This window comes from Varroa destructor, unplaced genomic scaffold (genome assembly GCF_002443255.2).
Source record: "Varroa destructor unplaced genomic scaffold, Vdes_3.0 BEIS01000001.1, whole genome shotgun sequence".
Taxonomy (NCBI): domain Eukaryota; kingdom Metazoa; phylum Arthropoda; class Arachnida; order Mesostigmata; family Varroidae; genus Varroa; species Varroa destructor.
This window is the reverse complement of record NW_019211454.1, coordinates 30,712,227-30,738,224: the sequence shown is the minus strand read 5'-3', so window position 1 is coordinate 30,738,224 and position 25,998 is coordinate 30,712,227. Positions and strand designations below refer to the sequence as shown.

Genomic DNA, 25,998 nt, shown 5'->3' with positions numbered 1-25,998 from the left:
AGATAGATTTACATAGATAGATAGATATTGAAAATATGCACAAACCATATAAACTCGTTTGTATACGTGTAGCCCCGTTCCATTCTAAAAGACATCTGCCTCCATTCTAGAGAGCGTCCATTTCTAAGGGGAGCCAAAAGTCAAAGCTCTTGATTCAGCACGATGAGGTTTGAAGCGCAGCGTTCATCTGCTCATCAAGCTTTCCAGGCTCTTAACGCAAATCATCACGCAATTTTTAATGGCCACCGTATGTTTGAGCTGCTTTTACCGTAGCCCGACCATATCTTCTACAAAAGAGGTCTTTTGTTTTTCTTTTCATTAACTTCGTTTGACGTTTTACTATAGTTTCGCATAAAAGTCAATCAAGAATTTTTTTATCTTGTAAACCTGAGAAAAATCATACCAACCTTTTTTCTATCCTAAATTTTCCAAGTTCATGTGTTTGGCTAACGAAATAAAAGGAAAGTCGTTTCGTCTTTACATAGCGTTAGCCTGTACACGTGCAAGTAGCTGTTATTTGAGCTGTGGATTGGAAAGATGTATGCTATAAGGATCTAGTTTGTAGGTTTGGTCGTGATATACTTAATATAAAATATCTATACAGAAGTTCATTAAGTAGTTATTTACCTTATATCGCGGTTTTATTTCAATGACGTGCTGCTTTTCTACAATTATGTTTCTTGATAGGCGTAGAAAAACAATATAACTCGTCATATCGGTTGGCTCAGGTTCTTTGACAGAACACCAATATCCACTTTGGACGATTTTTCCACAAGGTCATGAGTAAGTCGCTAAAATTGAGTTTGGACAGACATGTGTAATAATGGTAATGTTCTAATCAAAAGCTGTAAAAAGCTTCAAATTTACAGGACTCCTTTATGTATAGGCTTTCAACGTCGGTGTCATACTCCACTGTTATGCAGAGCTGCATAAATAGTAGCAACGCGTGACAATTATATTAAATTTGTTTGTGTACGTCGTTTACGCCTGAGAGCCTGTAAGGTAGTTTTTCTGAGAAAGCCTAAGTGTGAACTGGAGTAGTTCATAAAGCTCAATTTGACCTGATTCTTCACTGAACTTTTGACGCATCGGCTTCCATTTTATCCAATAATTTTTTGGGGGGCGTTTTGTTCTGCGGCTCAATGGACTTTTGATAGTCATTTTTAGCTTGCCCACCAAGTGACCGCTTTTCAGTCATAAGACTTGGGAGTTCTGAAGTTTGAAGCGATTTGAAAGTTTCTGTAGAGTCTTATAATTATTGTTATCAAAATTTTTATTGTGATCTTGGTAATGTTGCAATTGTGAAATATATTTAAAATCACCTATCTCTAAATAGAAACCCATCTATTTCGATATAGACTATTTCTTAGCTATTGCTTTGTCCTTAATGTACAAGGAAAGATAACTTGTGCTCCTGCAGGAGATGAAGCTAAACAATATATAAGCCAGCAGATTGGCACCATGGTTTTATCAGATAGCAAACTCTTCGAATACGTAAGAAAAAGCTACGTATGTTAAGAAGATACCCTGTATCGATTGTAGACGAAAAGAAGAAATCATTTGAGGTCGATAAACTGCAGGCATGGTTAATGACATTATACTCTAGATACTCTAGTAAGAGTATCGATGATATACGATAGCAGCTAACGGAACGGTGCAGATACGTAACGTACTGTGAAGGTGTCAATAGAAATGGATCCTCAGCTCGTTAGATGCCAATCGGTCAGATCGTGCTTAGCGCGTACCGTTTCAATGGGACGTTCAATTAGTTAGAAATTATTAGAAATCGGCTTCCGTATAGATGGCACTGACCCTTTGGCCCGTACGTACCGTATTCACCAAGACAACGAACAGAAATTTGTACGCAATAAGCACAAAGTGTTTACATATAGCGAAATGTATCGGAGCGTATAGACAAGAAGTTGAAAATCACTACCTACCCTTTTAGCTTTTTTTCTTGCTAACACGCAATAGTCAGTTTGAAGCCTATCACAGTCACCTTGCCGCAATCTACGACCATCCGCCTGGCCCCGTAAGTGAGGTTAAACTTATGGTATAACTTATTCAGTTACCCTAGTTTAGAACATTTCGTTATTTTTTGCAGTGGACACTGTTTCACGAGTCAATTCTGTATAAATGTGTATGAGTCCATCTGATAGGGCTGACGATAATGACTCAGCACGAACCTCTACGCAAGCATTATTATTATTTGCTTGTATATAATTTTATTCGTAATTAACCATGTTAGCTTAAGATGGAAAATTAAAATTTAATTACTTGTTAATTAGCGCGTTTTTCTAGTCTGCGTCAAAACGATCTTGTTTACTTCTTCCAGCAACGATGTTTGCTAGGATCTATTAGAAAGAGCTCAATTAGCCGTCTAAACCTAGGCGGAATAGTGGTACCGAAGGCGAAACTCAAAACGCTACGCGGGAAAAGTTAAAAAGGCGCATTTCAAGCGAAGTGTTGGCCTTTATATTGATAAGTGCTGATTTATTCGCTCACTGGTCTATGCGCCTAAACCACCTGATTGTATTGGTCTTGAAGCCACCACTAGAAGACTGGGTTAGAAAATTAAAAAGTGGAAGTGGCTCAATTTGGAATGGGTTAGGATAACTGCCACCTATAGTATACCGATTTTCTATTTATAGAGCTACTGCCAGCTCTGGATGGGTAATGTCTACAATATTATACACTTATGTTCAATAACTTATGATATGCCTATTTCGAAACAATGTTTCTACCATAAACAGAAACGTTTATACGAATATATTCGCTATAGCGTGTTCAGCTAGTTATGTAGCTTCGTGAAAAAAAAGAACCAAAGTTTTACAGTAAGAATAATTTTGAAAATAAAGTCTAGCCTGCAACTTAACTTCATTTTGTTGCTCTGTAAGTACATATGCAAATCTGTGTTTTCGTTATTAATTTGTCTTCAAATGCAAATATTTTAGCTGTAAGCTCGTTAACCGTTCAACATACTAACTTGATTCTCGATTGTTTGGTATGTTGCCTTAATTGAAAATAAACATCATTACGTATTTGCCCGACAAACGACAATAAATTGCCTAGAAAGTAAGCAATCTATGTTCCCTTTGTTTGTTGACATTTGAAATCATTGAAGCCTAATTAATCTTCCGCGGGGTTTGGGAACTCTTTGAAGAAACTCCAGCTGGCAGTATTCGAGCTGTACTACAAAATCAGGGCAGATAGATGGCCTTGACTATTTGAAGCCTGTCATTTTTCTATTTAAATACTAACTTTTGATTGCTGAAGAGCCACCGTGGCACGGAATAACCGTGCACTGAAAGCAAGAAGTACGCAATAACCGCTGAAGTACGCAATAACAGAACGTGCAAGATCTATACAACTATTTACACTTCTCGTCTAAAAAACTTCGAATTACTCTGGACAGAGTTTTACTCAGTCACATAAGGCTTTCGACGGAATAGCATTTCTTAGGGCCTAATTAATACGTGCGCGATTGTTGTTTTTGACCTATTCCAACTGTGCGTAAAACAATCACAAATGCCGAGTGCTAATAAATGTTAAATACTTGCTCGTCCCATTGCATTTGTGACGATCAGTCAGTATAGCTACCTATATAGAACAGATAACCTGTTTATTTATTATTTAGTATCTATAATTTCGTATACTTTCTCTTTCTCCAAAACCTAAGTGTCCCTATCTCGAACCGTAGTATTACTATTGTCTTCAACAAAAACTCCCTCTTTAAATTATAGATAAATCGTATTCCAAGTATAGCTATTTACTTTTCACAGGATCTTTTGTATGCTCATTATCATTACTGATCCAGCATCTTTTCCTGTTGTATAACGCACGTTCTACGGGAAATTTGTCGCTGTAGCTTTGCTTCCTTACTACCTAGTTCTATCACGCCAAAACTCAGCAGGTTCAAAATCTCCACCTCGATCACCTTCACGTCCTATATAATCTGGCAGAGTAAACAGTTTAAATCTATAGACATAAAAAGCTAGTTGAATGTTCATAGCAAGCAAGAACTGGAATCGCTCTGCTAATTACGATAATCTTTATCTCCATTTACAGAGAATAAATCACAGCAGCGCGCTAAAAATATAACTTTCGAAACGGTGCTTACCAGTCCTGCTATATTTTCGCCATGTATGCTGTACAACCAATATCGTCTTTCGGATTTTAAATATGCATAAGGCATTTGAAAATTTGCGCCATTAACTGAATGTTTGTTTTCGGAAACACATGTTCGTATGCTAACGCGTGTTTTGTGACAGCCTAACAAACGATCAAAATTCTATAGGAGTTTATTGAAAAAAAAAAGGTGAAACAAAATAGACTAACATTTTGCTTGTTATATTTCAAACTTCAGTTAGGTTTGTAAAATGCGATACACGACTAATCAGCTGGGACAAAGCGGGGCAGAGGTGCTTTTTTTATTTTGCCATGAAGCGTTAAATATATATATATATATATATATATATATATGCTATTACGTTATTATACAAAGGAAGAAAATAATTAGCCAAATTGTAGTTGTTGGGTTCGCAAGCCCTAAGCAATGCAAGCGTTAATTAATGTCGGTAACGTGTAGCCATTTAAAGAAATTAGACACCCAGAGAAATCTCTAATGTAACTCCAGACTTTGGAGCAAACTGAAGTCTAAGGAAAATTTGAAAAATAACTGTCTATATGTTATAAAAATTTCTAAAAAACCATTACTTTATAGACGATTGTGACAAATTGTATAAATTTCGCTCAAACACAGTTAGTGTACTATGATGGACGACACAATAACTGCATTTTGCAAAATTTGGAAGATCCGTTTCTAGCATGACCTATGACAACAGTTCGATCTCGAAATCCGTTTTTAAAGTTTTGGACGCTAAAAGTAGCAGTGCAGCCCGATAACGTCAGAACTCGAAAGAGGCACTTTACCTTGATATCATTTTGACGTATTTGAAGGTAACTAGAAAATTGAGGATATATAGGCGATTTTCCTAAACCCTCTCCTAACGCTGTAGCCGTCCAGCGAAGGAACATGGCAATCGCGCCTTGAGTTTTCAGGTGCTCCAGGTTTTGATGTCAGCTACTCGGTGCAATAGACACCGTATTGTTCTCGTGACTGTAGGACAACGAGTGGTGGGTAAATCGCTTTAGACGTTACGTCATATTTGCCACTGCAAAAACACCTTGATATCACCCCGCTGCTTACAATTGATAATCTAGAAAGAATTCGAGCATCGCGGATGCTCCCATTCTTGAAACTGAGCTGTTGTTGTAAACTTCAATTGTATATTCATTTTACGCTAGACAATTATCATGTAAGGTAAATGTTTTTTTTTCGTGTCCGGCAAAACAAGATAGCTTTTACGCGCATATGCAGTCTAGAAATGCAAGGAATAAGTTCCACTTTCTTCAGGCTGCGCGACCTCAGCGGTGCCAATCCCCGTCGCATGATCACATATAGTAACGTTTTTACATCCATTGATTCAAAGTATAAAGGCATTTAGCGCTGGAGCTGATTACTGAGCCATTCGATACTACGAAGCAGCAATTCTATTTTATAATATCCACATCTAAGATGTTATATGAAATTGCAATAAAAAAGGCGATAGTGATGTTACGGGTGATTAGACCGCGGTCAGAAACCCTTAGAAATAAATTCAAATCAGTCTATCCATAAATATTCTCTCTCAAATAGAAAGCCTAATCCTCGTAAATGCTATGCCTTATTTTATTCTGGTGGGCTACAAGAAAGTAAACCACCAAAAGTTAAATCTATGGACTTGTAATAACAAACGTAGATAGATAAATATTGTATCGTATCGTTAACGACACAAGTGCATGCGGCAAACAGTGTGTAGCGAACGGATTATTTACCAGAAGTGCCTGTTTCTTTAAGAGGCCTCTCATAAATCGTTCGGTCCGGCAGATAGTGCGCGCATCGTGGTCACCCACCAAAGCTGGAACTAACATACGTTATTTTCGTTAATTATATGCCGCCATTTCATTGAACATATGCGATTTAACATTTTTCTTTGCGAGACTGAAGGTAGCTATAGGCACTTAACCACTTATTTTTAATTGACTTATGCTGACACATCTGTTATTGATTTTATTAAATTTACCACTTACGACGCGATCAACCAGCATCAGTGATACAAAGTCACTCCATCGTATAGATCATTCAATAATTGTTGAGTGAAAGGTTATTAGTTACCTATCACCACTTAAACAGATTTACTTTAGAACAAGTTAATGACGCATATATTTTCCATACACCTCACATATAATCGTATCTATCCTAAAAATGAACTTCTGTGATTTGTATATAATCTGCCTATTATTGTTTTTTATTCTAGGGATTAACGTAGCGATTGACGACATGTTTTATAGAATAACTTAAAACCATTTATATATGTATATATACATCCCGATGTACTACTAAAAGTCAACGTCAGTGTGCGCCCCTGTGACAACACCTCTCCTTTTGACAAAATCTTCACCGCCCAAATCGCTTGCCTTCTAACGTTGTGTTTTAACAAACTCCATAGAGTCGATATGGCGATACGATATTACAATGCTTAAGAGTGTCTTTTGCTGAAGTCGGCCCAATAAGTTTTTGAGAAAAGGCCATTAAATAAAGCGTCAAGTTCTAAGTAACTCTGTGATATCGGTTAGCCAGCGTCATTTCTTTTCAGTATGTGCTAAAGCCAACCATTGTTGTGTTGGCTGAAGTTCACGCAGCGATGCTAACATGGATGCGTATTTTATACTCGGTGTGATACAGAGAGGTGTCATCACTCTCCACACGAATTGTCTTCAACGATATCCTACTGAGCGTGGCGCAGAGCTTGCTGATAAATTTAACATTATAGAAGAATATATCTGCGGAGCCTAAGATTACGCTTCCACTATATGGATTATTCATGTAGATCCAAATCGGTAAAGGCTTTTTGGTCCAGCTTGCCTTAAAACGTTATTACAAAATATTACTCTGAGCTTCATTTTTTCTCAATTTTTCATCTCGGCGTTATATGAACTTTTGGGTACTAATACTGGTATTAAAATTTAAGCAATCTTAGTGAGAGAATATGAGAGACTTCGATTCCAGCCTTGATTTATTCACTTAGAAACGTTACAAGTTTATTAATAAAATGTAAGCATCTCCCTTAAGTAACACAAGTCATGTTTTTAGCATAGTGGATGATTTCTTACAATCGGCGGGTTTTTATGCCTCCCGACAATATTCACTGCACAGCATATACTTTTTGCTAACAATACTGGACTGCCTACCTTTATTCGTTAGCTGAGCACAAAAGTTATCAGTAAGAAATAATTACGGTTACGAAGCTACACCGATGTTGATGTATGTCACACGCAATGGTAGATTCAAATATTCGCGCGCTCGGATCGCCCTTTCCTTTGGGACCATCACGCATTCTTCCTAGCGAGCCGGCAGCAAGCCGGTTCTCGTACAAAACACGTGTGAAACGCGTAAGAGTAAATACATAAATTGTGCGGAGCTGCATTCGCGTATTTCCGTAGGTTGTGATTTGACTCGTTGATATAACAATGGCCCCAGCCGCATCAAAACCTCCGTACAAAGTGGCCAACATCGAACTTGCGGAGTTGGGCCGCAAGGAAATTACTTTGGCTGAAAACGAGATGCCCGGTAAATATGTTTTTTTTGTTTCTACATTAGTTGCCGATTTTAACGAATGGAAATTAGATATGCGGTTGCACTCATATCTAATTTCCATTCGCTGCGATAGACATACGAGCGTAATCGAAATTTATATAACGTAATCGAAAGCGTTATGAAGAAACCAAACGTTAGAGTTCTTGGTTGATTAGGTTTTTTCTTTAATAAATAATAATTAATTCAGCGTTTCCCGATAAACGGGGCTAATTTCGATTTTTCATTATATATAACTATAAACTGCGTAGCTGACATAATTCATAAATAATATCATAACAACACCGTTCTCGAAGGCAACAAGATTTTAGAGTAGCATCCTATTGAGCCTCATGCACAGTAACTAAAAGTGAAGGCTTACATCAATATTTTGTTTTCGAATATAGGGCTGATGACTTTACGTCAGAGGTACGGCGCCGAGAAGCCATTGAAGGGAGCTAGGATCGCGGGCTGTCTTCATATGACTATTCAAACGGCGGTTCTTATCGAAACTCTTCTCGAACTAGGTGCGGAGGTTCAATGGTCTAGCTGTAACATCTATTCCACTCAGGTAGGTAAAATTAAAAACTTTATTTTTATAGATGTTACTTAAAGCGTAATATCTGTTGTCCATGCACGTCAGTGAATACCAAATTAAATACTCATGATAACGATTGTCGAGTATAGTGAAAAACACAGGACTCACACGAACATTCTACCAAATCCACGAAATCATGGAGAAGTAGGAACCGTGTAATCTGTAAAAATGCCGATAATTTAGTGGGATTTCGGAGATAACTAGCCATTGTTTATAGCAAGTCCAGACTGGACTCCATTCGTCTACATCTTACGTTCTATTCTTATATTGTCATCTATATCTATTGTTACCGGCATTAGTAGCACTTAGATAGACTGTCTGTCTACGCGGCTATGTTTGGGTGCTCTTTGGTAAAGTAAAAAGGTTTTGTGAAAAGGAATTAATATTAAGGGGCGTCGGTGCCGCCTAAAGAGGGTAGCCGGATTCAAGAAGGTGGCGTTCTGTGTTGACGAGTCAATCAATACTGAATTGAGGGAACTTAATATGCATAGAATAAAACGCTATCCTACAGTTACATGTGATAAATACTACTAGAGAACGGAGCATAGCTGAAGTTTTTTTAGTTCCTTGTACGAGTCAATCGTCAGTCGTCATAATATATCATTCACTGAGTGTTGGTTGCCCTGTGTTCCGCTTAAGTAGATTAGAAATTATATCCTTTAAAAACGGGGTTTCTATTCCGCTTAATTAGATGTTGTCGTAAACAGTACTATGCAGCGGCTGCCATGGCTCTGAGTGTGGTGTTCTGGAGTACGCAAGAAATTAATTTGTTTTATATGTTTATATACAGGATCATGCAGCGGCTGCCATGGCCAAGCGTGGCGTTCCAGTGTACGCATGGAAGGGGGAAACTGACGAGGAGTACGAGTGGTGCATTGAGCAAACGCTCATTTTCAAGGACGGCCAGCCGTTGAACTTAATCCTCGATGATGGTGGCGATCTCACCAATATTGTACACAAGAAGCATCCTGAATACCTTAAGGACATCCGAGGCATCTCGGAAGAAACGACAACTGGCGTGCACAACCTGTACCGCATGCTGAAAAAAGGCGAACTCAAGGTGCCCGCCATCAATGTGAATGACTCCGTAACAAAAAGCAAGTTTGACAACCTTTACGGATGTCGGGAGTCTTTAGCGGATGGTATTAAACGTGCCACTGACATCATGCTGGCAGGCAAAACTGCTTTCGTCGCAGGTTTCGGCGACGTGGGTAAAGGCTGCGCTCAGTCTTTGAGCGGTTTCGGTGCCCGTGTAATCGTCGCAGAGGTCGATCCAATCAACGCACTTCAGGCGTCTCTTGAAGGTTACGAAGTGACAACGCTTGAGGACGCAGTCAGTCGGTGCAATATTTTTGTCACGTGTACAGGATGTCGCGACGTTATTCGAGGCGAGCACCTCGAGAAAATGCCAGATGATGCCATTGTTTGCAATATTGGACATTTTGATCTTGAAATTGATGTTAAATGGCTGGACCAGAATGCTAAAGAGAAAATTGAGATCAAGCCTCAAGTGGACTGCTACACACTTAAGAACGGCAAACACATCATTCTATTGGCAAGGGGACGCCTGGTAAATTTAGGCTGCGCGACTGGTCACCCCAGTTTCGTAATGTCATCCTCTTTTACAAATCAGGTACTTGCTCAGATCGAGCTGTGGACTAAACCCAAGAATTACCCAGTTGGTGTATATATGTTGCCCAAAAAACTTGACGAAGAAGTAGCCCGTCTTCATCTCGATAAGTTGGGTGTAAAACTGACACAACTGACGCCGGATCAGGCTGAGTATATTGATGTTCCTGTTGGCGGGCCGTACAAGCCCGACCACTATCGGTATTAAAGCTCAACAAAAAAGCAGTACCAACGACTCTACGATACAGAGATGTATAGATTGCAGCGCATGACATAATAAATACAGGTGGTATTTAACAGATGTGTAATGTGTATTTATTAATGAATGAACGTGTAAGAATCATCGTCTGTTGGATGTGATTGAAGATCTGGGAGTGTTTTGATATTGAACCTTAAATGTTTTTGATTTTGATGAACCTATACTGTTCGACTATCCAATAAAGTTAAATATGCACTATTTAGTAGTTTGAGCCGGAGATCAGAAGAGCTGGAGATATAAGAAACGATAGAACAGCAGGAGAAAAGATGGGGGAGTACTATCGAGAGCAAGTTGTTATTACATATTAAGACAAAGCTGGAAATCTAAGCAACGGTTGAAATACACTAGCCAGTGACATACAAAGGAATATATCCTTAAGGGTAGAAAACGAAAACAAATATGTCAAGTTACACAGGTTTACGTACTCAATTTTTATGTTGAACTACAAATTATCTGTTGAATTCAAATTATTACAAATGCAGAGTATCCCCGAGCTAATTTACGGAATTAGATGCGATATTTTTTTAGGAACAAGAATTATACCTTTGTTACTTTCGTGATAATGAAAGACGGCCCGACGATCCTTGCCAATCCTCGATTAGGACAGTTTCGCAACTTTCGGAAGTCTGTTATTACTGAAAAATCGGATATGTGCACTACCCGGCTTTGCATACGTCCGACCTCATGTGCCCTTCTGATTTTGCATCCTACTAAGATAGTTTTGCAGTATTGTCCATAATCGAGCACTTACGAAAACTTTCCGTATATTGGTCAATAGTCTTTTGGAGTGTCGTAAGTACCGGCTTTAGCGATCGAATAGCGTTTAAAAGTATCAAATTCCCTGTTCACGAGCCACCCCATATGGACCTTCAGGTCAATTGTCTTAGTTTATTTTAAACCTTGCCTTGTTTCATGTGACTGTACAACCACCACCGGACGTCATCTGATGACCACCAATCCAGAGAAGAACGAGAGCAGCGTCACCGGATAAAGAAAATTCTAATGAAAAAAGAGGAAAATCCTCATCCTCCTGAGAGCAACTTACTGCACTGGGCAGCTAAACAACAAATTATTTACCTTCATCGAAAGAATCCTGAAGAATGGACTCCAACAAAAATCGCAGAGGAATTTCCAATAAGTGCTATAGGAGCAAAGGTATATTTTATTTAGCAAAGAAGTATAGGTACCTAGGATTGATATACAAAGTTGGTTGATTGGAGGAAAAAAATCTCTATAGATCAAGAATTAACCTAGGTTACCCGGCAGCGGGTGAGATGCAAGAGTGTAAAATATAGAAAAAATAATTTATAATATGAAACTAGCAATTCAAGAAAGATGTATTTATATATTTGTTAGAAATCCGATAATCTTTGTGAAAAGCATAAAGCATAAATTGCTAATTCTCACGCTTCTAGCAGTGGATTTGGTGTGTTAATACTTTTAGAGATTGCTGAAGAGTAAATTCCTTATTGAAAAGAACAAAATCGCCGAGCATGATGCTGAAGTTGATCTCAGATGGAAGTTACTTAAGAAAATTAAGTATTCGGGACACTGCCCAGAGGAAGGATCTGTCACATTACACAAGAAGACAATTGAGCTCTACCTTGGAGGTGAATTTCCAACTATGGTTGTGTAAAAATTGATTCGCTACGATGTGTAGATTACATTATAATACTTTAAAAAGAATAAAAGGCAGCGAGTCAATTAAATCAATAAAAAAATTATTACTTTTATTATTTACTATATTTATGCGATTACAAATCCAGTTTACAGGAGGTTCAGCTTTATAAAGCCAAAACTTTTTTTTTTTTATAAAGGACGTCATCTCCCTCGTTGGCGCGAGTCTATAACGGCCAGATATTTAGAAGGATAACCAGTCTTCCATTTTTAGATTTCTTCCACCAGACCCTAACAATTCTTTTTAAAACTTGTATCTGACCAGAAAGCTTGCTGATCCACCGTTAGGACCAAACATCAATGTTCTGTACGTAATAGAAACAAGCAATAACAAATTATTGTATAAAGTTTAAAAACGTGTATTATTACAGATAAGCTACAGTATGAAGCATTTAAGTCAGGCAGTTCCGAATTTCCAAGGCCAGCGGCAACTGCAGGTATCCGTGTGCCAATAAGGATTGGCCAGAACGGAGAACATTACAAAATGCTTCAGGAGTACAAACTCCTTCTTGGCTCAAAACAAGAAGAATCCGAAGACCAGAAAACATCAAAAGAAGAGATAATCATTCAGCATCGTTCGGATGATAAGCCGAATAAATCTGGTATGTTTTTTCTTGGTTTTTGTTTTTAACAATTATTTGTACACACGAGTACCTTTTATTAGGTCACATCTGGTCGATTAAAGGAGCTGTGGAGGATTTGACATATCAGAATATCGCAAAATCAGCCGTCTGAATGCCTCAAAACATCAAGTCTATAAAGAAAAGTTACGAAAGTTGTTTGCAAATACTTTGATGTTTAATAGATCTTTAATAAATCAATTTATAATGGAAAAAAGCAGGTAAACTGTCGAAAACAGCTGCAGTAGGTGCTAGTTGGTCTAATTTTATCTAATCCAAAAAACATTCTGGCTTCTGTTTTGTGATAGCGGTTTTAACACGCTGTATATACTTATTTGTGCTACTTGCAGAAAAAATAGCTTACCGACTCAGTAGGAAATATATACGCGAAGACTGTGAGGATGACCCTGAAGCAGCCACCACACTCGATCTTCCAAAGAACTTCAGGATAGAATTTGTGAACGAGTTCAGTGGAAAGGGTAATATTAGTTTAGGTCAATTTAAAGATATCGCTGGCCATAAAGAGCTTCCACAGGTAGAAGGCAGACGAACCCAGAAAAAGCCTAGAAAGAAGGATCTAGCAAAGTCAGATGAAAATAAACCAATGGTTCTAAAATATAAACAACCGCCAAGAGCAGCCATCGCCGACGAACACTTCTCAGATGGTACATATAGGATACGGAATACAATTTACGGTTCCGATGGAGAAGCTTTATATCGAATCAGATCATCGAAATAATAATTACTTACTACCCCTCTGAAAATGAGGTTTGGCTGTTACCGATGACCAGTTATTGCTTCGGCATATTGCCTTAATTTTAAGGGGCACACGACACAGCGATAGCCTTGGTATCCAAAAGCTCCTCGCGCTATGATTGGTGTTTTCAGTGCGTCTTTGTTTGTTGCCAGTTTTAACAAAATGTTTCTTCAGCTATTTCAGAGAGAATCTAATTGGTAAAATTCTTATGTAACTCTATTTGTATCTAATTTAGTCAAAAGGCCAGTAACTCTCCAACTCACATGCAATCCCGGTTCGGTCTCCGAATTATTAAATCGAGCTGAAAAGTTCTGATCCAGTAGATTTCTATATATTATAATATATAGGGATCTAATACAGCAGAAGTTTAGCGACGAAATAAATGAAAGGCATTACTTTTTGAAACAAATCGTCTACGGTATATTCGTTTTTATTATATACATTGAATGTTGTTGTTGTTGGTTTTATTTTGTTATTATGAGCAACGCGAGGGCCGTGACGTTTTTCTTAGTCATTTTGATTCTTAATGCTGGTTCTATTCATCAACTTTTCGAAACTCATCACTTGCTGGGTGCTGCTGAAGATTTCTGTAGTTACGTAATACGTAATAGGATCCAAAACAATTATCGCTTATTCAGCTAGCTTTGAGTGTAACATGGTTTGTAAGACTTCTAGCGCCTTTCTAGTAGTTTCTCGTTAGTTAGTAGAGACGTAACTTTGCAATCCTTTTCCGTAGTTTCCGTATAATCTTCCATCTCCGCATAATTTTTCGCCCCATTAATCACTCTTATATCGATCCAACACGACAACTTAAGATTTTTGTTATTGGACCTCACAGTAGCGTAACCGTTAAGCCCCAATACAAAAGTTTTCTTTTTTTTTTCCCATCTCCTCTTTGTCCCTGCTCTCTTTACCCCACATTTCACTCGGTAGAACTGCGCCTAGTTTCTCTTTTATTTCCTTATTAATGTATATTTACTTTATGTATTATTTAGTTCGTGGTCCATGTCATATACGCATGGTAAATTTGAAAACCTTGAAAAGTTAACTGCAGTTGTTTGCAGTTAAGTTTTACATGAGTTCTGCGCCATCTCCGACCTCAAGCTTATTTTTAGCTTAGATAGACGGCTCATCTTCCAGCTTACTTATTGACCCTCAAAATATTCTTTCTTTTCGTGTCTACCTATGTACAACTGACTCGAGGAAGGGAATATGATTTTTTAACGTTACCCGTTCCCGCTCCTCATCAACAACTTCCGTGAAATCGTTCTATATTTCTCTTTATGTTATCCTATATGGCCGCCTTCCTTGCTTATCTTTAATTTGTGTCAAAGCGTCATCATCAACCATTCTGTACCTCCTACTTCTTTTATGATCTGGTTACGTTCTCAGGAGTGGTCTACAATTGCCGGAAACTCCAAAAATCCTCTAAAAAAACCGCAAGCCCCCGTTAAGCAAATCCAGCTTCTCAGATGGTCGGACAGTGTATATCTTCCCGCGCTACATTTATTTCCTGGTCAGGCAACATTTTTTTCCCCTCTGTTATATCGTGTTCATCCGATCAAACTGCTGCAGTTATGCCTAGTGATCAGTTAGCCCGCCTTAAGATCACCTAATCATCACACATGTGTCTGTCCGGCGCATCGATTCAGTCGCCTTTCATAGCTTCCGCTTTTGCTCACCCAGTAAACTTTTGTTGCCAATGTTTTCTTTTTCTATGTATGTATATCCCGGAGGCGACCCACAAAGGTGTGTACGTGTATATAGATGTGATATACTGGCTGTCTGCCGCAGTCACTTCGATGTTAATAATACTATTAATATCATAGTACATTTTATCTAAATTCCTGAAAAAACAATAAGCATAAGGGTAGTAATTAGAATATAATTAATACATTTATAGCTATTGTTAAGGATAATGATGATTAAATTTCATTTAAGAGCCAGTCGCTTTGCTGTGTAAATATACTAGGTCGTATATATATCCTGTATATACGAACACGTCTTTCACTTTTTTCATTATTTGCGTTAACATAGATATAAATCAACCACATAACACCTAGGCGTTTGTTAGCTAAACGTTCCACTATGACTATTATTTATTACGATTAGGTATAATATCTTATTAACATTGTTGTTGTTACCATTATCATTTCATCATTCTTCTTTTGTATCAATCATTATCGCTTAAAACCGTTTATTCCATCTTTATTTTCATTCGCCATTTCTTTAACCGATTGGTTACATAATCTTATGCGATTCCGACATTTATTTATATTTCCCGCGTTCCTCCACCCATCCCATTCACTCGCTACCAGCGCGGCGTTTTCCCCAATCTATTTCTAACTACCCTTTTAGCTTTCTTCTTAGAAATCTTCGTAAATCGTAAATCGTACATGCATCCCTATACAATTAACCCTAAAAATTAATAAATTAACTGTACCCATTAATGGTAATCATTCGTTAATAATCCATTGATAATTGAAGCAGATTCAACGGAATTGTATATGGTAGATACAAAAATATATATTAAAACATAATGTACAAAGCTGGACCCAACATGAACAGTGTATTCAAAAGACTCATTGTAGTTGTTAGAGTAGCAATGACTGTGTAAATGCCTATGCACGGTACCGCGTTCGGCTTTGCAGCTATTAGTAATAACAAACAAGAAAACTTTGTTGTTCCTCTAAACAAACCGACTGATATGTACTATAATAATGTAATATTCGCATGACATATTTCAGCCGCAATGGCCTCTAATACGAATTGATTGCTACGCTAATAATTCTATGTTGCGGCTCGATTCATTTGCGCAGTTTCAAAAAAAGCGCAATAAGTTATGATATTGCCTTATTATAATAACGCAAGCGTAACGCTAAGCAGTGCAGTCATTATCAATAATTGTCCTGAAGTTCCTATACTGGCGAACAATAAACGGTGTAAAATTGAGTGCGGTAGCGTGAGAAAATAGCAGCGACCGCGGCCAAACGTCCAATACCTGATCTCTTATAAATGGCTCCACACAGTAATCGAACAAAGTTCTCCATTGCTTGTCTTGTTTTTTCAACCCTGCCCTTTCAGCCTGGCTCTCAGCAAATCCATGGCGATTAACCCCCGTTCCAATGTGTATGGCCCCCTCTTTTTGGTAGAATATATACTCCGTGTTCCCAGTTGAATCCGCCGATAACCTTCCCGAATACATAATCATATTACGAATGAACAGACGTAAGTTGAGGAAAGGTGTTCGTCAACGGTCTTAAATGAATTCGCCTTTCCTCTTAGCAACAGAGTTCTCTTGTTAGGGAGTGAGTGTGTATGTGTGTCACTGTTGCTGCGTGTTTTTGTGAATACGTGTGCGTGGCTTTCAGGCCGGCACCTCCCGCCCTCATCTTGTTTAATTTTTTTCTTAGTTTGTTTTTCTTTGTTTTCACTTATACTGCTGAAGGAAACATTCTGACGGTAGAGCATGTGTTAAATTCAGGGCGTGCCACACACAGGTTTTTTGCTGCAAACGCCTTTACAAAAACCATTGCAGATGATTCTGCTGTGGCTGCTGCGGTTGTTGTATCGCTCAGTTACAGGGAGGTGACTGTCCTCAGTATGCTCGTTTATATTATTGTGAAGCTATTTTTTCTTCTACTTCTTAGCTTTCTGATTCAATTATGCGCTCCTGCATCTTTTCTACCTGTTTTTCCCTAAATGGGATTTAACATGGGGCCTGCTAAGGCTCGCTAGTACATCTAAGTGGACTTTGAGTTGGCGTGCCTCTTGGAGTAGAGCGAGTCGATGGCCTCCTGGTAGAAATCCTGAATCTGCTTCCGGCGGATCTTGAACGCCGCGGTCACGAGTCCGTTCTGCGGCAGCCAGTCCTCATGGCACAGCTTTACCTTCGTAGGAATTTCCATTTTAATTAGCTGTGCCTCACGTGCGTGCTCTATAATCAATGCCGTCGCCTCTCGTACCATTTCAACATCTTCACACATAGCTGTGAAATTCTCTTGCGAATCTTCGCTATTTTTGCCCAATTGTTCGGCCAGCTGTAATAGTACTTTACGATTTGGGACGACTAGCGCCACGAGATACGTATGGAAGGAGCTGCCATAAACACAGATGTTGTCCACAATTGGGCAGGTTTTTAACTCGGTTTCGATCTTACCAAGCGAGACGTACTCGCCATACTGCAGTTTGACGAGATCCTTCTTACGGTCGATAATCTTAATTGAACCATCTGAGCACATTTCGCCAATATCACCCGTATAGAACCAGCGGATTCCGTTTTCCTCAAAGAATACTTCACGAGTAAGAGCGTCGTTCTTGTAGTACCCTTTAGCGACAGTGTCTCCCCCGACGACGATCTCGCCGCGTGGAGGGTTGTCCAGTGCGTGGTAGCCCGCTTCATCCCAGTCGGCCAGTTTAACGGCTACACCGACCAGCGGTGCGCCAACTTTGCCGCAAGACTGATCGCAGACCTCCATAATGGCAGCCCCGGCTGCTGTTTCAGTTAACCCGTAACCCTGCACGACTGCGCAGTCAAGCGCATTTCGCACGAAATCGTGGGTATCTCCAGATAAGGGAGCCGATCCGGTGGCAATAACACGCATGCGGCCACCAAGTAGTGCCGCTACTTTGTTAAAAACGAGCCTGTCTATAAGCGGCGTTCGATAGCCCAGCCTTACCCAAAAGTTCTTATAAGCCACAACATGGCGGAAGAACATCTTGGAGAAAGGACCCTTCGAATCAGCGACCTCCGTGATGGCCTTTCGCACTCGGTCAAGGACAAGCGGGACTGATACCATAATGGTAGGCCGAAGCAAGGCCGCATCGCCCTTCTGTCCGCTCTTAATTCCGGTGGATTTGTCCGTAAGTGTCAACGGTGATGAATAGCCGATCTTACAACCCAATGCAAGTGACAAATGCTCTGCAGCCAGCTCAAGTACGTGGGCCAGTGGAAGATAAGCTATGTATGCGTCATTGTCATCGAGCGTTTCAGGAACGATGGTTGCGAACCCGCGAGCTGTGGCCACAATGTTCGATTGTGCGATCATGACGCCCTTTGGAACACCTGTCGAACCGGACGTGTACATAATAATGGCGGTGTCGTCAGGTCCTGGAACTTCTCCTTGCAGCTCTTTATCAGCTGAAGCTCCAATAACCTCGAGTTGTGAGAACGGTATCAAGTTGATGCCGGGCGGACTGGAGGGCTTTGTTTTCATGATCGGGTTCTCCATGTAGATGACGTGCGTCAACGAGGACATTTGAGGGAGTATTTTGACAACCTTCGGTAGAAGATCGAGAGAGGTGACAAGATGCGTCGCTTCTGTCTCATTCACTCCGTGAATGATTCCGTCCTCACCGAGCGTCGCAAAAAGTGTCACAACCGGGATATTCAGCCGCAGGCAGGCCTGAAACAACGGAAAAACCGCAAACAAAAAAAACAATATAAATGTTGAGCTTTCTCCGATGATATTTTCATCATAATACTGGATATTTAACATAGATACTACTTATCTGTGGTAAATACTATCTGTACGAGTATTGTGCATATTATTGTCGTTCTGTCCCTTCTAGCAGCGACTTTACCTGCGCCGTGAGCATCCACTCCATTCGTGTCTCAGCTAAGATAACGACGTTCTGACGAGGGCGAACCCCGAGCGACATCAATGCTTTCCCGATTAGGTCCAACTGTTTGTCTACTTCCCGGTATGAAATCCATTTATAATCGCCCAGAATAAGTTTCCTGAATGATTTGCCATCCGCCTGCTGCTCCATCTCTTCTCCAAATACCTAAACCACACAACAAATATCATCGAAATTAGGTAGATGCCTGAACTACAATAAATTGTTACATGGGCAGCTCACACATGGTGGATCTAATCGTCCAGAAATAAGACAAGTCAAGACAAATACACTATCGTTCTCGAGAAATACATAGCGATAAATAAAAATAAAGAATTGCGAGTATTTACCTCTCTGGCACCGAAACATGGCTTGTCGGGATAGGCTGCGATAGCATTTCGGGTAATCTTGTCTACGGTCTTTGCTCCGTTGAAAATGTCTCCATTCCGAAGCACGCGGCGCACATACGGGCCTGATGAATCTGGTCCACGAAGTTCTGAATAGACCAGAGTTCTATAATAGCACACAAATAAAATGGATGTAGTGTCGTTTACGATTTTTATGAAAGCTAGTATAAAAGGTACCGCCTTTCTTGTAGATTACTCCACTTTTAACACTGTCAACGGTTTAAGACATCAACCATAACCTCATTAAACAGACATGCGGCGCTATATGTGACCCGAAATAGTGTACAATAAACAATGGTGTATCACTTTTAATAAAACAGGAAATGTTTAGGAAGAGCTATAAGTAATAGAGAAAAACAATATATTTGTCCTTTAGAAATTACTCATGCCTGTTTCCAAAATCCCTGAAATCATATAGTAAATAATGTTGAGCCACACTGCCAATGGACGTTCACACAGGTAAAACAATATCGGCTATAATTTGGCATCGTCACAGAAATAACAAGGTTGGAAGAGGTAATTTTTTGACCGCATAAAGCGTATTGTAGTTTCCCACTCTGATTAAGAAAGTAACTCAGTATAAGCTACTTGCGTTTATTTGTAATTAAGCTAAGACGGAGCTATAGTTCGAGGGTATTCGCACACAGCGATAAGGAGCCCAGAATAACAAATGATGAGCACTGCTTATCTTATTTCCCATAAATATTATTTCGGTGCTGTTGTTAAATAAATAGTAGTTTGTATCTGAATGTGACAAACTGCAGCCCAATTACTTTTATAATCCTAGACTCGTACAATGTCAGGCCACATTGTGTCACCTCTGATTTGGCTTAGCCCAGGCTACTTAACAGATAACTCGGAAGCAAAGCTGTTTAATCGTAGAAAGTTAAGTTACTACATATAAAAGTGGCTAGTCTGAAATTGTGCAAAGGTAAGTTATGCCTTTTAACCTCAAAACAAATCTATTTGATTAGAAAACTTAGCTGAAAATAATTTGAACGCCCAATGTTCATTCGAAAAACTAGGTTAATGTAAAATGTATTTCCAATTACTTTACGAAAAGCGTTTTCCTTTTGACTAGTCTTTTGTACTCAGTTGCTTGTATAAAACGGAGTGGAATTCAGCCTTTAGCTAAATAAACCGTAAGAACCTGAGCCTTTGGGTAATTAGTTCAACTAGCGGAATTGACCTAAAACGTTTACTGATGTATTTCTAAGAAAACGAGTAAATACAAGATCCTCTCGCAAATGAGTGTGTCAATACTAAAGGCACGTCTATTATGTAACAATTGATCTAATGAACAGTGAAGCAGATATTGCAATCAAACATGACTATACTACTAGAAAAGGTAAAATCTTATACAGATTTTACTTTTTTTTTTTAATTAAAAAAATCTTTTATACAAAGATTTTTCTCAACGTACCGATCTTGTTTACGGGACTCAGCACAGGCCTGTTACTACCGGATGCGATCGCATACTTACAAATGGTACAAATGACTTCTATTTGTCTTCCATATGCCATATTCCGAAGATGCAGAAAATGTGTTTATGAGAAATCTCAGGGTTGGAACAATTACTGCTTTGTATCGTCTACGCTACCCGCTGTCGTCTAAAGTCGATAGACAGAAATGGTCGAGTAAGTCAAAATCATGCTGAAAAATCGCCATTGTAAACTTCCTATTGACACAGCTACCGATGTCGCCACAGTTGTCATTGGCGTTTACTTAACTCGGCACGTAGCAACAGCTCTCTGCTCCTATCGACTTACGGTCAGCCTTTACAGGCCTACATTTAAATAGCAGTGGATCGATATTTAGGGATTTTTTGATATGGCCTTCGGACGAGGCCTTCAACAGCACGATGTAGATGATCCGACCGACTGAATATCTTAGTACTCAAAGGCAAGGATTTCTTTCCGAGTTCCCGCGATTCCCGTCAGTATACCTATCCCAGTTAATTGACATTGTAGAATCAGATAATATATACGTATATGCTGTCTTTGTGTGACTATTTTCTCTAATAATAGTGTAAATTATTTGTTAATAGTAAGAGATCCTCATATACCGTAAACATTATACGTATATTACTAAATAGCGTATCAGCACGTTCCACTGACTTGAGGGGATACTTGAAGTTGATATAATTCTACCATTGTCGATTGTGTAGTAAGCTAAGCTGTAGTTATCTCATGCTTTAGGACAAGTAAACGTACCTGTTGTACCACTTCCGCCAGGGCTGTTGGGCGATGGTGTACAATGGTAGCGTAAGCACATCGTAGGCATAGTTAAATGCTTTGATCGCTCCGATGGCTACGTGGTGCGCGAGTGTGATCGACCCACCCTGGCTGGCAGTGGGTGAGGAACCCGATGGGGTTGAAGGGCCACCAACGCTCATCTCTGTAAACCATCAAAGAAATGAAAGACAGTAGGTTACATTTAGGACATACATTACACTAATACGATGTAACATGATGGATGATTTATAATATATATATAATCATTCTGTATGGGACTAGAACAGAGAACGAGATGACATGTATGCATTATGCTCATTATCCAAAGGCGACCTCCGCAAACAATGAATCCGAACGGTTCCGTCGACATTAAACTGTGTCTACAAGTATTGATGAGTTGGATCAGTGACAACTGTGTATGCACACTCGTAGTTGTTTCCTTTGATATAATGCTTACGTAAACCACAGTTTTTTCCCATATTAGAAACCCTTTTTGGACCTAGGCGTCGGAACGGGCCTTCGCACTGAATCTTCTTACGTCTTTTCTCCATAGCTAGATCTGAATTTAAGAGTCGAAGCAGTGAGAGTTTTTCGGCAAAAAATACGCGACACTAGTAGTGTATAAGCCAATCCACCATCGAAGCTGGTACGTCCTTGGTGTACGCATTTCCGTTTTTGAAAAATCTTTCAAAATGGCTAGACATCACTCGTATGAAGCTACTCCTTCTACTAACTGGATTGTGCGATCCTTCAGCACAAGTTCCAATGCGAGCTTTCCACATCATTGTCAATACTGGTTTTGCGGCTCCGCCTAAGACGACGATCGTTTCAAAGGCTCCTTAGTTCGTCTACGACTTATAGCCTGGAAACCAAAAGCCTTTCACTGCATTGGTACCACCTATTACCAGAACGTTATGCACGTTTCTTGCTACTCCACGTTTATTCTCCAGGAAAACGAGGGACTGTTAAACGTCGTTGACATCTAAACGCTTGCAAAATATTAAACGCGCGTTTGCGTGCTCTGAATCTAGGTGAGTTAACAGCAGGTAGGCAGGCAGGCGAGCGAGCGTACCACTACAAGCTTGGCGTGCTTCATCGAAAAAACCTTAGGGATACTTTTTTCCAGTATAATGTGCTCAAGGAACCCATCTACATTCTGTTCAGCTACACAGTTTTTTCTCGTAGCTATTTATTCATTGGGATTACATACTGCTTAGTAGATTGGGTTTTGGAACAGGGGCTATACTATTTCTGACAAAACAATTTCATCATACCGAAGGTGTTCGTAGATAAATGATTCTACCCAATTTAATTTTCGTCAACCATTGTTTTTCGTACAGCTTGTCTACGTCATATCAATAAGCGATTTTTAGACATTAGCTTTTTAACGATCTAACTCGAACACCGATCGAACAAGAGACACCGAAGAGGTTTTGAGCCATCAGTGCGTATTACCGTTCTCTTATAATCCAGACCATTTGTGCTGTAAGTCAGGCTGTCGAATTGCTGTTGAACCATGCTTGGTTAGCAACCAATAAGTCGCAATGACTGTTAACTTAACCGATCAATTACCTTTGAGCAGTGTCAGAAGCTGTAGTGCGACTATTTCAAAACAGGGGCACGGCGAACGCGGCGTCAACAAAACTATAGCTCGGAGACAAAAATCACTGCATTCACATCTATCTGCATCTAACGGGAGGATAAAGATACTTGATGTCTCGATAGGCAAACGTCGCAGCAATGACGACTTTGTTTGTATCGCTATTCTGCGGACGCAGATCTTTTAGCTGCCATGGTCTCCACTTTGGTAGGCTTGCCACCTTAAAAATGTAAGTTCACTATAATCCGTTTTCGTCTGCTCCTCCTCCTCCTCCTTCTTTTCCCACTTCCCCTTTATCTCTGCTGGCTTGGTTTTCCATCTCGCTCCTCGTACGATCCGTATAACTCAAAATCGACCTATCGAGCCGCGGTCATCATTTTTAGCATCATCAGCGACATCATTGCAGTTCATTTATCACATTGTGATTATCGATGAGGAATACTGTCCTCTTCCGCCCCCACTGTTATCGCCTATTCAATTCAACGAAAGCTTAGTGGGCTTGTTGCTGGCTGGTATCAGCGGCATGTTAAGAGCTCCTTCCCCGTTTTTCTTTGCTGCTAGCTTGCTTGACACTTTACGTTACACTGTAATGTACATTTTTGTATTATCATGGTAGGCCGCTTCGTGGTAAGCACGCTGTGCTGATACAAAACGATAGAACCTTTGAAAGCGTTTTATGTGCGCTGGACATTACTTCTAGTGGAGTCTTAGCGGGTAAAGAACCCGAGTAGATACAGGGCAGATCGCTCACTACAAGGAGTAAAGCAAAAGCAGTTGAACAAGAGAAGGGGAAAAAAGTACTAAATGGCCAAAACAGACAAGTTGGGTAGCTGCCTGGCTGGCCTCTACACATCACGCCACCTTTGTTCCAGTTTCAGTGGCAATAACGTGGTTCATCATTTCATTTCACGTATGACCTCCAAAGGTACCACACGACCATCCACTCTGGTGTCTGTTCGGGAGGATGCTAGTTCAAATATATGCGCAACAAATTATATCCATTGATCGTATAGCTATCGTCTAACACGTTCAGAAAACTAGCCGTTACAATATAATGGTATTGATCAGCGAGGACACGCACACAGCAATATCATTAAGTCTCATTTGCGTCCATACAGTCTTCTGCCCCATTTGACAAAGGTGCGCGGTAATTTTCTCCTGGCCACTGCTAAAAATACGTAGTAGATAGAAAAAAAGGGTCTTTGGCTACAAAGTTAAATATATCACGGTTGGTGGCTTCGTCAAGTGGGAGATTATTGCTTGATAAATTATTAAAATGCTGGCTCATACAGCTTCGATACAGTGCTTTACTTACTCTTGAGCAAAATTCTGGCTACTGTAAGCTGCTGTAGGTGATAGTGGTACCAAATTATGGCGTATCCGTGACTAAAAAAGAGAAGTAGAATATTTTTATTTTGGCTCGCAGCTACCGCGCCTGCGCCCCCTAGATTACAACGCGAATTGTGCTTGCAGGGTCAATTTTTATCTGTCTGATGGCTGCTACGATAAACACTAATATTCTATTTATCACTAATTATACAGGTAGTATATATAATCCGTTTGGTGTAAAGCAAGGAGGGAAATAAAGAAATGCATTTGAATTGATAGCGCTATCTATTTGAAATATACAGGACGTACGGGTCATTGTTAACTAGTAGTTGACGCGTCCTGCAGCCCCGTAAGAATTGTTAAAACGTGGCCTGCGCTTTATTGATTTTACATCCAGTCCTTTGCTTCCTACGCAAAGACATCAAACTCACTCCCATATCGATAACTGCATAATGACGAGAATGCATGTCGACACGTAAGCACAACCCGCGAATTTAGATAAAGTAACAACGAATATTTCTTTTTGGCGAACGAACTTTTTCGATGTCGAGCGGAATCACAAGACTGGTAGATGAAACAGTAGTCCCGTACTGAAATAGCTAAAAAATATCAGGCTCGTTATGGCCTGCGTCGATACTGACGCAAGTACGGTGCAACGAAATGGTCGCGCATAAACAAATTCGCGTGACAAGAATAACGGCGTCAACCAAGTCTCAGGCAACAACGGCCGACCAGCCAGCCAAAGAGCCAACAGGGACATATAGCTCTGACGAATCGTCCGGCGAAACTTCAATTATCTGAATGTATATGGACACCCCATCTCAGGTTAAGCGTACGCATTTAATGGAGTAGTTTGCCGCGTACATAGGTACACAGGGTACTACAAAGGGGAACTTCATTAATATCATGATGACTCGTTACGTATAGGTTTAAAGCATTTAGCATGAATTAGCATTAGTTTAGACATTTTGCACGAATCAACTCATCTCACGAAATGCAGGTCTGCCATTACCTTCAGTTTTTAATAAAAGTACACCAAGAAACACAAGGAAAAACGCTCCCTCAAACTACAAACAGATTCTGCGTTGCCAACAAACACCTCCTCACTGACTAGAGTTGACAGCCGACGGTAACGAATAAATACTCTATTTTTTATACCGGAACCCAGTAGCTGTCTAACGATATGAATATTTATCCAAAATTACCTTTGTGAAACAGGATGTGAGCCGTTTAGAACGTGCAAGAACGAATCCTACTGCTGTCGACAATTGTTAAACAATTCATGAGTATACGACGTTGGCAGGTTCATTACCTTCACCATCGTGACGCTTTCGTTGGTCATGGGTTTCTCGCGCCAGAAATAGTCCACTGCAGCCTTGCCGCATATTGAGTTATATATATTATATATTGAGTATAACGAGCCAATTGATTTCATCAACATTGTTGTTTTATGCTGACATTGGGGTCACTGTACTGCTATTAGTTCCTTCTGACCTTCAGGTGTTAAAGGAGTCATGAGCATACATGTAAAACGGTCGAAGCACAACAAACTATTGTTCATCTTAGATAATAAAATATTTGCCATGTCCTCAAG

General features: G+C 39.8%; 3 protein-coding genes across 4 annotated transcripts in view; 2 read left to right on the top strand and 1 right to left on the bottom strand.

Moving 5' to 3' along the window:
* LOC111243048 (uncharacterized) overlaps positions 1 to 13,624 on the top strand; it is a 15,119-nt gene extending 1,495 nt beyond the window's left edge. The window contains exons 2-6 of one of the 2 annotated variants that reach the window (XM_086978373.1): positions 11,124 to 11,316; positions 11,606 to 11,771; positions 12,210 to 12,440; positions 12,809 to 12,937; positions 13,451 to 13,624. In XM_086978373.1, coding sequence (XP_086834499.1) covers positions 11,124 to 11,316; positions 11,606 to 11,771; positions 12,210 to 12,440; positions 12,809 to 12,937; positions 13,451 to 13,530 — 799 coding nt within the window. In that variant the 3' untranslated portion in view covers positions 13,531 to 13,624. Of the gene's footprint in view, positions 1 to 11,123; positions 11,317 to 11,605; positions 11,772 to 12,209; positions 12,441 to 12,808 lie in introns of both variants that reach the window. The other variant, XM_022788070.2, reaches the window with a different exon arrangement.
* Positions 7,427 to 10,203, top strand: Ahcy (adenosylhomocysteinase). Its single transcript, XM_022788068.2, has 3 exons — positions 7,427 to 7,672; positions 8,083 to 8,246; positions 9,064 to 10,203. Exons 1-3 carry the CDS (start codon positions 7,573 to 7,575, stop codon positions 10,108 to 10,110), a joined length of 1,311 nt encoding a protein of 436 aa, XP_022643803.1. The 5' UTR covers positions 7,427 to 7,572; the 3' UTR covers positions 10,111 to 10,203.
* Positions 13,608 to 24,550, bottom strand: LOC111243045 (fatty acid CoA ligase Acsl3-like). Its single transcript, XM_022788067.2, has 5 exons — positions 24,391 to 24,550; positions 21,455 to 21,638; positions 19,185 to 19,347; positions 18,799 to 19,002; positions 13,608 to 18,620 (listed from the first exon to the last, which is right to left on the bottom strand). The coding sequence occupies exons 2-5, from the start codon at positions 21,634 to 21,636 to the stop codon at positions 16,959 to 16,961; spliced, it is 2,211 nt and encodes a 736-aa protein (XP_022643802.1). The 5' UTR covers positions 21,637 to 21,638; positions 24,391 to 24,550; the 3' UTR covers positions 13,608 to 16,958.
* Positions 24,551 to 25,998: the final 1,448 nt, after the last annotated feature.

Bases quoted from the DNA above. Each gene is read 5' to 3' on its own strand.
- Ahcy (XM_022788068.2), top strand. From the start codon at position 7,573: ATGGCCCCAGCCGCATCAAAACCTCCGTACAAAGTGGCCAACATCGAA. The intron at 7,673-8,082 runs GTAAATATGTTT...TTTCGAATATAG, and splicing joins GGCTGAAAACGAGATGCCCG to GGCTGATGACTTTACGTCAG. The intron at 8,247-9,063 runs GTAGGTAAAATT...GTTTATATACAG, and splicing joins GTAACATCTATTCCACTCAG to GATCATGCAGCGGCTGCCAT.
- LOC111243045 (XM_022788067.2), bottom strand. From the start codon at position 21,636: ATGAGCGTTGGTGGCCCTTCAACCCCATCGGGTTCCTCACCCACTGCC. The intron at 19,348-21,454 runs GTACGTTTACTT...GTGCTATTATAG, and splicing joins TGGCGGAAGTGGTACAACAG to AACTCTGGTCTATTCAGAAC. The intron at 19,003-19,184 runs GTAAATACTCGC...TGTGTGGTTTAG, and splicing joins CATGTTTCGGTGCCAGAGAG to GTATTTGGAGAAGAGATGGA.